Source organism: Xenopus laevis, chromosome 1L, assembly GCF_017654675.1.
Source record: "Xenopus laevis strain J_2021 chromosome 1L, Xenopus_laevis_v10.1, whole genome shotgun sequence".
Classification (NCBI taxonomy): Eukaryota; Metazoa; Chordata; class Amphibia; order Anura; family Pipidae; genus Xenopus; species Xenopus laevis.
In genome coordinates, this window is record NC_054371.1 from 25,124,999 (window position 1) to 25,140,313 (window position 15,315).

At 39.8% G+C, this 15,315-nt stretch overlaps 1 protein-coding gene across 2 annotated transcripts in view; it reads right to left on the reverse strand.

The window, feature by feature from the left end:
* Positions 1–15,315, reverse strand: part of sh3tc1.L (SH3 domain and tetratricopeptide repeats 1 L homeolog) — a 35,324-nt gene that overhangs the window by 2,925 nt on the left and 17,084 nt on the right. The window contains exons 7-16 of one of the 2 annotated variants that reach the window (XM_041587760.1): positions 14,614–14,788; positions 13,834–13,904; positions 12,204–12,399; positions 9,247–9,383; positions 8,164–8,199; positions 4,977–6,665; positions 4,598–4,778; positions 2,338–2,488; positions 1,007–1,129; positions 375–525 (exon numbers count right to left, since the gene is read on the reverse strand). In XM_041587760.1, coding sequence (XP_041443694.1) covers positions 375–525; positions 1,007–1,129; positions 2,338–2,488; positions 4,598–4,778; positions 4,977–6,665; positions 8,164–8,199; positions 9,247–9,383; positions 12,204–12,399; positions 13,834–13,904; positions 14,614–14,788 — 2,910 coding nt within the window. The remainder of the gene's footprint in view (positions 1–374; positions 526–1,006; positions 1,130–2,337; positions 2,489–4,597; positions 4,779–4,976; positions 6,666–8,163; positions 8,200–9,246; positions 9,384–12,203; positions 12,400–13,833; positions 13,905–14,613; positions 14,789–15,315) is intronic. The other variant, XM_041587764.1, reaches the window with a different exon arrangement.

Sequence of the window (15,315 nt, forward strand, 5' to 3'; positions counted from 1 at the left end):
CTGAAGTTCTGTGTATACAGTGGCAACTTTCTATAGGTCCTAGGCAGGAGGTCTCCCAGGACCAATGGCTAAAAAAAGAGGCCCAGAAGAAGAAGGGTGAGGGTTAGGTGTTGGTGGAGCCAGGCTGAGGCATGTCTGGGGACGGAGGCTTATATTGACGGTCTAGCAATATTTCACACAGCAAATATATGTTTATCCCCAATTTCATCCTAATTGCACTTCAGACTGGTCACTACTGCTCTGGGAATCCCTAGGGGGGTCAAAGTCTTCCTTAAAACATAATTAATCACATGATAACACGTGTTATAACTTAATTTGCCTGAATCCAACTAAGAAAATCATTAGTCGCTTTGTAATGGAAGGAGATGTTTTACCTAAACTCACACTAAGTTCCAGGGCCCTCTTGGCTGGTTCTAAGACATCTTCATAGCTATTTATATTCATCAATAATTCTGCCAATTTGTTGCACAGGCGAAGCTCTGCCTTAATATTCACAGTCTTCACAGCGAGCGGGAGAGCACAGTCCTGAAACCAAAACCAAATGAGAAGATGAAGTGAAATCATCATGCAAAAAGCTAACAGGTCCATCGAGCCAGATGATATCATCCTGTGGGAAATCTCAAGTAGAATAGATAATACATTGATTTTTCCTAACATATTGAGAGGCCAATACCTTTCCCTAATGGTAAATTGTTAATATACATTATGCACATGGAAAATTCATTTCCACTATGTTCATTACAAGTCACATTATAGGCCAGAGTTACTCCACAGCATTCTTACTAAGCAAGGAAGGAAGACCAAGAACATCAGATCCCTGCAGAACCACAAGAACCTTCATTACCCACTAACTTATATAATATTCCAAATTTCCCACATTGTACTACTTAATATTATAGCCAGGACTTTGCTTTGAGATTTCAGAAACCCCTAACTTTACTCTTAGCGTTTACCTGAACGTTTATATGTCAACAAAACAAAGTGCTGTACAAGGTTCATACATTACCCTGTAGAATGATACTGCTTTATCTCGGTCATAGGTACCGTTGAAAAATATATCTCCTGCAGCCTCAAACAGCTGCATACCAAGTTCTGCCTCTGCAGTACACAAGGCTACATTCTGGGCTACCTGTGAAGAAGGGGTAATAGGAGTTAGGAAACATGGCTTGTAGTTGTAACTATATATTTAGATCCTTCACAGCAGACACATGAAACCTCCAGAAATATGTTTCCTAGAAACAGTGATTTTAGTAGCCAATAATTATCGAAGTTCCCCAAAAACCTCAACCCAACCAATACTTTAACTGAAAAGGCTGGAAGATTAGTTCACTCGTGGTTCCTTTAATACCACATCAGGGTAGAATTGGGGCACACAATATTATTTTGTCCAGAAAATATCCCTAGTGAGCGCAATATCGATAGTAGAGGGAGCCTCTAATTCCATCAGCCATATTGGGAATCTATGGATGATCATAATAGGGAGAACCCCAGCTTTCTCATTATGTACATAACAAGAAAGCTGGGACTCTCGTCATTATGCGCATGTGTAGAATTCTAACATGGACTCCGATCCAAATAGTCCTCTCTAGGTGCATTTTCTGCCCAAAATAGTATAAATTCCATTAACTGGAGAGCCTGCATTTCCAAATGGGGGAACAATTTTGCTATGGTAGGTAGCCTTTAAGTCCAATAAAACCGTAAATATGCCCCAAAGCCTTTTACTAAAGAAGCCTACTACTGGATGTCCATTAGGGGTCACCGGCGAATATTTCAGAATACTGTAAAAGAGCTAGATGGCATCCAGTATATCCACTAGAGGGCGTTCATTTTATTCTAATATTGAATTCATCACACTTGGTAAATAATAGGAGAAAAGCTGATACCTGGTCCATAATGTTCCACATAGTGTGATGAGATATGAGTGCATGCACAGTTCAGAAGTAAAGCAACCATTTTTTCATTTGGGGAGGTAAATAATGAGCTGCTTGATTCAGTGGGACTATTAAATCACTTAGGGATCTGTTTATAAACTGTGGTTATCATCTGACTAGGAATGGTCCATGTATTCAGAGTCAGGGTAATAATAAGACTAATTAATAAAAGGGAAAATGTTTGTACAGGTCTAGTAACCCATAGCAACCTATTAACTGTTTTCAAATTGCTGACCGGTAACTTCTACCTACTGACTTTGTTCAGGGTCAGACTGGGCCGGTGGGGCATATATATATTTTGCTTTTAGTATGAGCCATTGCATAAGCCCATATTGAAACACTGTAGTTAACCCACTGATTTTTTAAAAAATAAAATACTGCATTATGTAGAAATCATATCTTGTACCTGAATATAGAGATCCACCAGTTCATTCTGACCCAGGATATAGTATATCTTCCCAGACAACAGCCAGGCGTAAGCCTCCTTCTCCTTTTTTTGGAGATCGATAAAAATCCCAAGACTTCGTTTGGTGTATTCCAGTGCTGATCTGCAAGCTCTATGGGGAGAAATACCATAATTTAACATTAAAACACGTTATTTTTATGTTCCTTACACACACACACACACACACACATATATATATATATATATATATATATATATATATATCACTGTATAGCTGTGACAGCTGTAGGATTATTTCATTATAGCACACAAAAACCAATGTTAGTGAGTACAATATGTCTTTAGTGATGTCATCAGTAATGAGCAGTGCTTAATGATGTCGTTTGTGTCAAATGACTATTATTACTACACTATAGTACTAGGTACGGTAGTAAATAATGTACCTCCTATTGTGCCTTTATATGAATACAGAGCTCCTCAGTGACTTCTAATATCCTTTTCATTTACAGTAGGGGGTACAATCTCATGAGTGATACAAGAAGTATTGTGGCAAGTAGTGATGTGTGGGTTGAGGAAAGTTTGATCCTGGGAATGCCCGCACCCGGCTTCCCCCCCTCCATTTATAGACCTGCCCTGTGGGGTGGGCATGCGCCTATAAAACCAGATGTCGGAAGTTAGAAGTCGGTAGTATAAGGTCCTGGACGCTGGGGAGAGCAGGCAGAAGATCTCAACCTGAACATGCAAACGGTCAGCCCGAACCCACCTGACTCAGGTGGTTCCATGGGTATCGGGCTGGCCCGCACATCACTAGTAACTAGTAATTGTAGCCGATGTGGCATGTCTGCCCCCTTTGCTATAATACCAATCTCCATGTGGTCCTCACACATCAGACAACAGACCTCTACCTGGTGTGTTAACCTGTATTGGGAAAAATGCATTTACTCAGTTTGGCGCAGGAGTGACCTCCTTCTATACAGAGTGTGTGTCTTTAACTAGTAGCGACTGGCCCTGGTGCATGTGTGGGGAGGAAGGCTGGAGGGGGTCCCCCTATCTATAGGTTGCCAAATCACCTGGGTCCAGTACTAATTTTGTACCTATAATTTACAAATAACCAGAATATATTTTCAGCAATTATTCTGTATTGTGGTTGAACATTAGGAAGGAGACTGAAGCCAACTATTAAGTTTATGACTGGCATATTCCTGCATAACTCACCCAGTGGTACAGTCTCTCTAAAATCTATATTTCTTAATATTTTCTATTTCAGTGGATTAACTATAAAGGAAATAAACACAGGGTTTTTTATAGGAGCTAAGAGGAAGCCCAGTGTGGTCCAGTTATTCCCATACACCTCCCCACACCTGACTGGAATGGTTTCTTTACAAATTTTTTTACTACATGATCTATACTTTTGATTGTAAATGCTTGTCTGGAATCCCCTGTCAGTTTGATCAGGATATCTCTTAGAAACCCAATAAGATCATTAGCATGGTGCTGAGCACACATGAAGTAGGAGGCTTTTTTGCCAAAGGTAGCACTCTTAGCACAGAGATTCTTAAGAAAGGATGGAAATACAATAAGGGGATGGAATATGGGGATTATGGGTCCCTCTGCAGGGGGAGCTGCTCCCCCTATAGTAAATGACAAATCTAAACTCAAATACTTTATAAAATCTTCTATATAGTAGGGTCTCTTAGTAGTACAATGGTTACTCACCACATCAAGGAAGTGGCCCAGGTGCACCGCCCTGGGCCCTCAGCACAAGGGGCGGATAAACCGAAATCTCGAATAGAAGCAGGCACTCAAGGGCAAAAACTTCCACCAGGCAGATGTTCCAAAAGTGAAAAAGTTTATTGTGTCAAAACAGCCTGACGCGTTTCGTGTTACAAACACTTAATCCTAGGCTATGATTAAGTGTTTGGAACACGAAACGCGTCAGGCTGTTTTGACACAATAAACTTTTTCACTTTTGGAACATCTGCCTGGTGGAAGTTTTTGCCCTTGAGTGCCTGCTTCTATTCGAGATTTCAAATACTTTATATTTTGAAGCACTAGGACACTATCTGTTCCAGTCTGGTCACTTATGGGCCAGTGCCCTAGTTATTATGAATGACTGAAGTCATTATTATGACATGAAGTGCCATCCTATTTTTGTCTCTAAGTAACCTACTAGTTTATCCCTTCCCTAACTCTTTCACTTGTCACCCAGCTAAGAGCAAAACATTGACATTGTCCAGTGCATTGCTTGGGTATTACTCACCTTTCAGTGCCTAAGGATAAATACAGGTGACTTATGGTTTCCAGCACTTGCCCCTCTAGGTCTTTGTCTGACATTTTTCTTGCCAATGAAAGCTGATATTCATTGTAGATGATACACTGAGCTTCGTTTATTTCAACGGTGGAGTAGAAATGGCACAAAGACTGAACTGCTTGGAGCTGGCCTGTTATCAAACAAATGGGATAAACTGCAGGTTAGTACAGTGCTGGATGGGGTTTTGAAGGCAAATATATACAGATACATAGAGTTATATGAATAATATCATATGGTACAAGCATGAAAGGGATTGGTTATTGAGACATAAACAGGACTGGTTCCATGCATGGGTCTGAGACCAATAACCTCTTAATGAAAAACATACTTTCCAAGTGATTTATTTCCATCGCCACAAGGAACGCCCACTCGTAATAAAGCCGTCCCTTTTCTTTATGGTCTCCTTTGATGTAATAGTGTCCAAGTATAAGTAGTATATGAATAAAGTCATCCCCGTTATCCAGATTTGGCAGCCTGGAGTAAATAGCAACAGATTTTACTAAGAAGTTCTCTGCCAGATTATTGGCTCTCAGATGCAGGAATAAGGTCCCAAAGTTGGCCAATGCCGCGGCTTGGTTTTGCAAAATGGCCGTCTCCTTTGAAAGCTGCAAAGCTTGGAAGTAATGCTCGGCTGCTTCTTTTGTTCTATTTCTTTGTTTGAAGGCGATGGCACTGAGGTTGTATATGATTCCCAATTGAACTGGTGAGCAATGGCACAACTTTTTAACTGTATCCAGAATATCCAGTGCTACTGTATGTTTTCCATCAAGCATATAAAGCCAGGCAAGGGAAATCGTTATGTCCACTCTGGATTTCATATCAGTACAAATACCAGGGTCAAGGGCCTTTAATATATATAATTTAGCCTTTTTATACTCTTTATGCTGAGTGCATAGTTGCCATAAGCTTCGGTATATAGAGGTAGAGAGGATCTGCTCTTGGTCCGTGACTGCTGAATCAAGTGCTTGTCTGAGGTAGTAGGAAATCTGAGTGGGGAAGGACAATCTCCCTCCTTTAATCCCACAAAGCTTTGCTGCATTTCCAATGATAAAGTCTACTTTTCTCAAGGAATCGGTGAAGCTGCAAGGCCCACGAGAAGCGACTTTTATAGAGCTCAGTGCTATATGGGGCAAGCATTTGTGACTGTAAATATCTGCAAGCTGGAAATAGTATCCTGGCAAGAACCAATCACACGAGTCCATTTTATTACTCAAAACCTGCAAGTGCTCTATAAAAGGCAAGGCCTCATCAAACTGCCTTCTGCTCGTATACATTTGCCCTAAAAGGAGGCATGACCTTGTTTCACTAAACAGATCTTGGTTAAGGATTGAGGTCTTCAAAGCATACTTGAGTATCAGTGATTCCATCTCTGTGCTACTAATATGGCTTTGTAATCCTATAAGAAGAGAGGTGGCCTTGTCGATCACTTGGCTACATTTCTCATTGTTCTTCTGTTTTAAATAAATGGCAGTCAAGTTCATGTAGATTGCACTAGTGAGATAAATGTCTCTGAAATCACCATTTAGAACACCAGTGGCTTCTTCAAAATAAACCCTAGCTTGGGAGAATTTGAGTCGTTTAGTGCACAGTCGACCTAGAAGAAAGCAGATTCTGGTCAAAGCCAATGGCATGCTTGCTTTCTTTGCAGAATCCCTCACCATGCTGAGATAGCGAACCAGTTCTTCTTCCTCTTTGTATCCATGGAATAATGCATGTAAAAACCCGTATGAGATGTCATAGATACATCTAAATCCTGGGAGATATTTCTCACTATTTAAAAACAATAGTAAAGTCTGAAAGCCTTCGTTCCTCTCCAGTTCCTCAGAAATACAGAAGCTTGGGAAATCACTATCTTCACATGTTAGAACATTTTTTTCGATGGAAGAGTCTGCAGTTCCACGTTCTGGCTCATTGGCTTCTTCAGAAGAAGGACAGCATTCTTTATTATTCTGTAAGAAAGCCTCCATCTTTTCTTTCCAATTGTCCTCTTCGTCGTTAATGTCGGGGCTGGTTATTTCTGAAATAAAGCATGTACAATAAAATGACGATATTATGCAACTATTTGTCACTCAGGACATATTTAAAACAAATATCAGAAAAAGATCAGATCAGTGTAAAAAGAGCGTGCTGAATAGGAATCTGTGAGTTATAATGTAGTTAAAAGACTACATTTAGTAGAACACCTACTGAAACATTTCTGACAAGGGTCGGATTGGGCCGGCAGGCCTTACGCATTTCGTGCCACTAAGACACTTAATCATAGCCTATGATTAAGTGTCTTAGTGGCACGAAATGCATAAGGCTCGAGATGATTGTTTAAATAAAGATTTTTTTTCTACTTTTCAACCAACTACTTTTGATCTGATCTATATGTGGCTTCCTAGAGTGTCCTGAACCTCCTTTTTCTTTGTTATACGGATTATTCCTCCCCCGAGCTGAGGGCCTGGGGCAGGAGCACCTGGGCCACTACTCTACTTTGGGGAGTTATTCTACTATTCATTGGATGTTTTTATGCTTAAATTTTTAGGATTACCCTGGACACCCTAGCCTGACACTGTTTCTGACTATTTTGTAGTCCTTTATTTACAATATCTTTATGTGTAAGTAGTAAATGCCTACATTTATATGCGTGTGCAGCAGAGAAGGGGCCTAAGAAAAGATATTGCCGTATTTCCAGCTGCAGGCAAGCCCTCTACTTTTTAAGCATATCTTCAAGCTGGCGTAGAGAGTAGACCATAAGGTTTAGAGAAATGAGCCATTTTGATAGACATTGTAATCAATAGGAAAACAATGACAATTGAAAAAACAATGATAACCACAATCACAACCACTCTATAATCACTTCCCCTAGAGACATACGGGAAACGCCTTCTAAGGCAAATATGTCAGAGACATTTCTGAGCTGAGGACCTGTAACCACCACATCTGCCACAATGCTGGACAATTTTCCCTTACACAACAGTTTTATTTTATATTTACATCTACCCCAGTGGAGCCAACAGTCTAAGGTCATGAATTATTGCAGTCCCACATTCACACAATTTCTTCAGGAGTGTGTTTTTAGAGTGTGGGAAGACCCAGAGAAATTGCGATACAAACTTCATTGTAGAGATAAGCTCCTACAACTACAACAACATTTTTTTTAACTAGTACACTTTGCCAACATTTGCACAAGAAAAAATATCATCTTTATTTTCAAATAATAACTCCCCCCGAAGAAAGGATTCATGGCTGTTTGCTAGATGTACATTTTCTGCAGTTTTGATGTGGATTGTTAGAAGATATGTATGAAGGAATGTCAATTCTTAAAAAAAATTGCTGTGACCGGTTCTGCAGCAAATCCCATTTGATTTCCTGTTATAGATGTGCCTTTTACTGGCCCTAACAACCCAACCTTCATGAGTTTAGATACAGGTAAAGAGATATTAGATTTAGAGTTGATGTTCAGTGACATCAGATAGATCATGAAACCCTTCATCTTTCAATTTAGATGGATCCAAATTTGTAAAACTTACCTTGACTTTGGGGTTCCCTTATGGCCTCAAGTTCATCTGTGGAAATACATTTAAAAACAAAATGATTTGTAGCAGATAGCAGTGAAATTAATGTAATTTTATGAAAGACTCAGGAGGTTATTTATTAAAATTTTTTGGGGGGAAAACTCAAATTTTTCATGGGAAAAAAAAACTTGAAATTTTCGTGGGAAAAAAATAAATATATATTTTTTTATATTTCTTATAACCCGATGCTGCAAAATGTCAGAATCCGAAAATCCGCCATGAGACCTGTCGAGGTCCTGTATAAGTCAATGGGAGAGGCCCTTATCCCATTTTGAAGTTACTGTGGTCTGTACTGGGTTTAGCCTGAAAATCCGAAGTTTTTGGGGTTTTCGGTCAAAACTTGATTTGAGAAAAAAGCCTAAAAAATTTTAATGATTCAGGTTTTCGCATGATCCAATTAAATAGAGGGTTTTTTTTTATTAATAAATAAGCTAAAATAGGGCATCGGAGTTTGGGTGAGCTTTTTTAATCAATATTATGAAATAAATTTGGATTTTAGTAAATAACTTTCAAATATATATTCATAGGCAATAGTTTTTTTTTGAGGGGGGGTAATGCTCCAGTTCATTGTGCTGCTGATCGAACTTCAAGCTGATTTCTATTATGCTCACATTTTATAGATAGGGTTAGTATATTTTACATACTAATTTATTTTTTTAAAGGTCATGATGACATCACTAAGCATCATTTATAACCAGTGCCATCACTAAGCACCATTTATAAGGATATATATACCAGTATATATATATATATATATATATATATATATATATATATATATATATATATATATATATATATATATATATTCAGGTTATTCTTCCTTTCTCTTATGTAACATATATATTATATATGGAATATGCAAATACATATATGCAGGCAGATAAGGCCCTGGGCAGCAATACTTATCAGGCTCCATTTGACTGACATTCTGCTTTGCTCACCTGAGGAAAGTGCCAATTGTTTTCCTAGCTGACACTCGTTGATATGCCTGGCTCTATCACTGCCTATAGAACATGCTTTAATACTGTTTCTTACCAACTCTGTAGACATTACAGACATCAGAATGTGATATTTTATGCAGTAAAGCCTTTGCATTCTCCAAAGTGAAATCACTCTCTCTTGTGCCGAACATTCTGTTTTCTTCACTTACTGGAAATGCCAAGTGTTCTTTCCTGGAAAAACAGATACAATCAGTTCCACTTGCCTTTGTGTTATATAAAAAGCATTGAAAGGAATCTGTAGCTCGGTGCTACCACCCATCACTTCCCCCTTAATTCACTTAAAGGGCACGTAAAGGCAAAAAAAATAAAATCCCATTTTTACTTTCTTTAATGAAAAAGAAACCTATCTCCAATATACTTTAATTAAAAAATGTGTACCGTTTTTATAAGAAACCTGACTGTATGCAGTGAAATTCTCCCTTCATTTACTGCTGTGGATAGGAATTGTCAGACGGTCCCTAACTGCTGAGCAGGGAAACAATCATACTTATGTACAGCAGGGGGAGCCCCCGCCTTACTTCCCAGCCATGCAGAACTCAAGTAGCTTTGTTTATGACGATCCCTAAGCAACCCAGACCACACTGAGCATGTGCACAGTCTTAGGGGCCCATTCACCAAGCTTGGGTGAATGAATAGAGGGAAAAAAAGCTTGAATTTCAAGTAATTTTTTGTGCTCCTCGACTATCGAATTGGCGTCAATGCGCCTGAGTAGAATGATTCGAATAGATCGACTATTCGCCTTTCGATAGTCGAAGTACTGGGTCGAGCGCTAAAACGCTGCGACTATTCGCCCATTCGATAGTCGAAGTACTGTCTCTTTTAAAAATACTTCGACTGCCTACTTCACCACCTAAAACCTACCGAATTGCTATGGGAAAGTCCCATAGGCTTGTTTTTCAAGTTTTTGATCGAATAAAAAGGCATTCGATCTAATGAAAATCCTTCGAGCGAATATTCGCCAATTCGACTATTCGACAGCGCGTAAATTCGCCCGAATTGCCTATTCGATTCTATTCCCCAGTCGAATTTCGAGGGATTTAACCCCTCGAAATTCGACCCTTGATACATCTGCCCCTTAGTCTTGCAAAGATGTTTAACAAAGTTACAAGATGGTGACCCCCTGTAGCCAACTTTGAAAGCATAAATTATTTGTTTGATTAGGCTTGTGGTGCAGTAAGTTCATGTTTATATTTAGTATACAAAATACAGCATTTCTAGCCTTATTCTATTTTAGGCTTTACATGCCCTTTAAAATGGTTTATTTGAAGTCTAGTGTGCCTAATTTTCAGCATTCTCTAATTTCAGATGTTTGGGTTCAGCCCCCCCCCTTTTATAGGGACTTGCAGAGGTTCCGTGTAGCTCATAGTAATTTTACAGATATGTAACAGAATGTACCTAACAGTCCCCTGTTATGATTAAAGATAATACAGGTAAGGGATCCATTATCCACAAAATGATTTTATTTTTCTCTGTAATAATAAAACCGTACCTTGTAGTGATGGGCGAATTTGTCCCGTTTCATTTCGAGTCGAAATTCGTGAAACGTGCGAAAAATTAGCGAAACGTGAATTTTGACGTCGGCATCCAAATTTCTGGCGGCATCGGAAAAACTTTGTTGCAGACGAATTTTCGCAACAATTTTGCTAATTTATTCGCTGAGGGCAAAACACGCAAATTTGCCATAAATTTGCACCTGCCGAATAAATTCGCCCATCACTAGTACCTTGTACTTGATCCAAACTAAGATATAATTAATACTTAACGTAGGCAAAACAATCCTATTGGGTTTATTTAATGTTTATTTAATGATTTTCTAGGATTGAGGTATGAAGATCCAAATTACGGAAAGATCCCTTATCTGGAAAACCCTAGGTCCTGAGCATTCTGGATAACAGGTCCCATACCTGTAACAAATTCCAGGTATGGGATCAAAAAGCTCCAAATTACGTGAAGGCAGTCTCCGATAAACCGCATTTCAATCAAATACTTTGGTTTTCTAAAAACTATTCCCTTTTTCTCTGTAATAATAAAACAGTAGCTTGTCCAAACTAAGATATAATGAATCCTCACTAGAGGCAAAACAATCATATTAGTTTATTTAATGTTTAAATTCATTTAAAAGACTTATTGTATAAAGATCCAAATTACGGAAACCCTAAGATCCAAGCGTTCTGTATAAAACAATTTGCATGAATGATATTTCCTCCTCCCTCAAAGAATTCAGTCCTATTACCTCTCAGGGGAAAAGTCAGTTTCTTTCCAGGAAGCCCCAAAAAAAAACATTTCTGACAATGGAATGAAGTTCATTTAAAGTCAATAACTGACCTTTATGACGCCACGAGATGATGAGGAGTTACTGATTAAGTACAAAACAAATACTTAAGTGGATTCTTTTCTTGCCTTTTTCATTGCGGGTGGGGGAGAGTTGAAAGCTCTAAAAAGCTTTCGTAAATTTATATCAGTCTTAAAAGGTGTCCGAAGTTATACAAACTATTGCTTTCACTAGTTTAAACACTTGCTTTTACACTATACTAATCCTTTAACGGCCCTGGCTTAAGCCTATGGGCATCTACATACAGGACAAACTACATTTCCCAGAATTCCCGCAACAGTCTGAAACAAGACAAAAGGAAAGTCTCATGTTGAAATTTAAGATAAGAGCAGCCAAAAAATGAGGCATCAACCCAACGCTAGGCCTGAGGGTTGGTAGCAGGCCCCAATGGGTTTCTTGGGACCCCCAGATGAAGGCATGGAGGATGGATACAGCCCTTCATATGACCACATGTTGTGTACCAGGGTCTTTTATGGCCACAAGCTTGCGCCATAAACTTTATATGACACCATTCTTACCAAAATCTAGTCGTAAGCCAAAAACTAGATGACCTACTACATGGAAGAAGCTAAACAACTCTTTGGCCATATGCAAAGGATGTAAATTTGACCCGGATAGCTGCATGAAATATAAACATCTGAAAGAATGTTAATATTCACCTTTCTTCTGATGCGTAAGGTTTGACATCGCTCGTTTTTACAAAGCCAACACGGTCGGTCGTCATGTTTCTTCCAACAAACCACTTTAAACATTCAACAAAAGTGCCTATTATCTCAATGATATCGCCGCTGCAGTAGGCTATTTCATCAGGGGCAGCACTTTCGTAACTGACAGTTGCTTCAGTCCAGCCGACAGCTGAAACACAGAAAGGTTTTCATTAATAATAGAGAGGAACTAACTGTGGCACAATGAAAAGTTACTACTCTATGTCAATCAGTGTGTCACAGGTATGGGATTCAGACAGGGCTGCCCTGGTCAAGACAGTTTGCCGGTATTCCATAAAAACCAGGCAGGATCTCCCATGATTGACATGGTGATCAACCAATCGCTGATCGCCACGTCGTAGCTCTGCCCCATCGACATCTTTTGTTCAGCCCACAATGTCACTAGCCTGCCCCTCTGACATCATGACTCCACCCCTGCCCGGATCATGGGCCACGAAAAGGTAGCAACCCTATATGGGAAATATGTGCACTGATTACCAGTAGGGTCTCCTTTCATGTTATTGTATGTCGTTTATTCAAAAGCGGGGGACAAACATTAATCACTGAAACAGGTAGGGATGCACCGAATCCAGGATTCGGTTCTGGATTTGGCCAGGATTCTGCCTTTTTCAGCAGGATTCGGATTCGCCCGAATCCTTCTGCCTGGCCAAACCAAATCCAAATCCTAATTTGCATATGCAAATTAGGGCCAGGGAGGGAAATTGCGTGACTTTTTGTCACAAAACAAGGAAGTAAAAAATGATTTCCCCTTCCCAACCCTAATTTGCATATGTAAATTAGGATTCGGATTCGGTTCGGTATTCGGTCTAATTTTTCACAAAGAATTAGGGGGTTCGGCCGAATCCAAAATAGTGGATTTGGTGCATCCCTAGAAACAGGTCTGCCTGATGCTTAATTGCATGGCCTTTAGCAGTAACAATGTGTACCTCATCAGAATATGGATATTTGAAAATATACATTAGGCAGTTACCCCACTATAGTTTGGGAACTGCTTTGAGCTCCTTTGGGGCAACATTTTGGAAATCACTATTTAGTGCATATGCATAGGCTGGTTGTCAGTAGCATATTCAGGTCTGGTGCTTCCCTAGGCAACGGACCTGTGAGCACTAGGGTTGCCACCTGGCTGGTATTTTTCCGGCCTGGCCAGTAAAAATGATGGTGGATCCCAATGTTATTAATAGGGAAAAAAAAAAAATATATAGGAAGGCTAGTATTTTTTTCCAGAAAAGGTGGCAACCCTAGTGAGCACCCCTGCATGATGTCAGCAGAAGTGATGTCACAGTGCATCGTCCATATGCGTTATGTCACTTCCACCATGAGCTAGAGGGACCCACACCTCTGCTGCCAGATTTAATAGGAAAGCATTCGGCAGCATTTTACTATATAGGCATCAGAGCACCACCAACCTAAAATCCTCCACCCCAAGAACAGGTCCTTGAGTACCTACATGCTAAATACACCTCTGCTGGTTGTTGTTACATATCTGCTAGCTGTTCCATCTATAAACCTGCCCGTGAAACCCCTGCACATGAATGTTCTTCCCACATGTCAAGACTGTACTTACCAATTTTGTTTTTCTGCTCTAGGCAAACAGAGTCAGAAAGTTTGGATAAGGAATTAGTCTTAAGGAACCACCTGGGGAAACAATATAAAGATAAAACACTTATAGGAAGGTATGTGTTGAGTCAACATGGGATTTTTCAAAAAAAAAAAAAATATTAATAAGAGAGGTAGTTATTTACAGTACTGAATAATGAGAATACTGGGCATTTTGGGGACTAAATAAGAATAATTTAATAATAAGAAAATAATATTGCCTCTTAAAAGGGTAATTCACCATGTTATAGAGCAGAAAACAAATGTCCCGTTCCTACACATTGATAGATAACTGGCAGCACGGATTTGTGCTTGAAATCAGATTGTGGGCCAGATTCAATTCAGTGAGAAATTATCTCATAGTTTATCACACGAAAACTCAGAGACAAGATTCAATTTGAGGAGATAAAACTTTTCTCCAAATTCAGTTCCAGTTTTTTCCCCATAGACTTCAATAGAGTTTTCACGTGATAAACCGCAAAATAAGTTTTTCTGAATTGAATTGCATCTCAAAATGAATCTCGTCCATGAGTTTTCATGTGATAAACCCTTTTCTCAGTGAATTGAATCTGGCCCATTATCTGAGGTGCCACTAAACTCAAGCATTTATGGCATACTAATAAATGTTTATCAGAACTGGAATGAAATGGAATAGAATAGCTAGGCATATTTACTATTCTGATCTGTCGCATTACATGACATCAAGAATGGCTGGCGAAGATATATCTAATATAAGGCAACTACCTACTGATGAAATGGACATAAAGGTTCGTCAGTTTTGCTTTCCTCTGTGGAATTCTCGTTATGTGACCACCCGACGGTCAATCCATCATTTGGTGCATCTGGATGTATCACGTGTAGTGCATTATCCACCACCGCAGCCTGTCTGATAAGGTTGTCAGCACACAAAACAAACATCATTCCTTTTGGGGAGAAACAAAAAAAAAAAAGACATGAGTTTGATTTGATAAATATATCCTCGCTTCTTTATAATAACACATAAGGACTCATGGTGCCCCAGGTAATATGTGAAGTGCAAATAAAGGCCGCAAATGCAGCGCAGAGACCTGTGGCTATATGCACAATGCACCATCCAGTGTGCACAATGCAAATAGCCCAGGTCTTTGCAGCATTGGACTCAGGGGCGATCCTGGCCCCTCCAACGCCTGAGGCAAACTGCTGCTGCCCCCCCTCCCCCAGAAATTCGCTCTTAAATACGAGGAGCAGCATTTTTGCTGCCCCTGGTACCTAGTGGGGCGCTGCCGCCTGAGGCAACAGCCTCAACTCGCCTCATTGGTGAAGCACCCCAGATTGGACCGGGGGTCCAAGGCCCAATGTGGTTGCCACCTCAGGAGCCCACCCCCGACTCCAGCCACATCACCCCTCTGTCAGCCCCCCCACAACCACCACCACATGCACATTGTTTTTTCTTCTCCTGGCCCGATCGGGG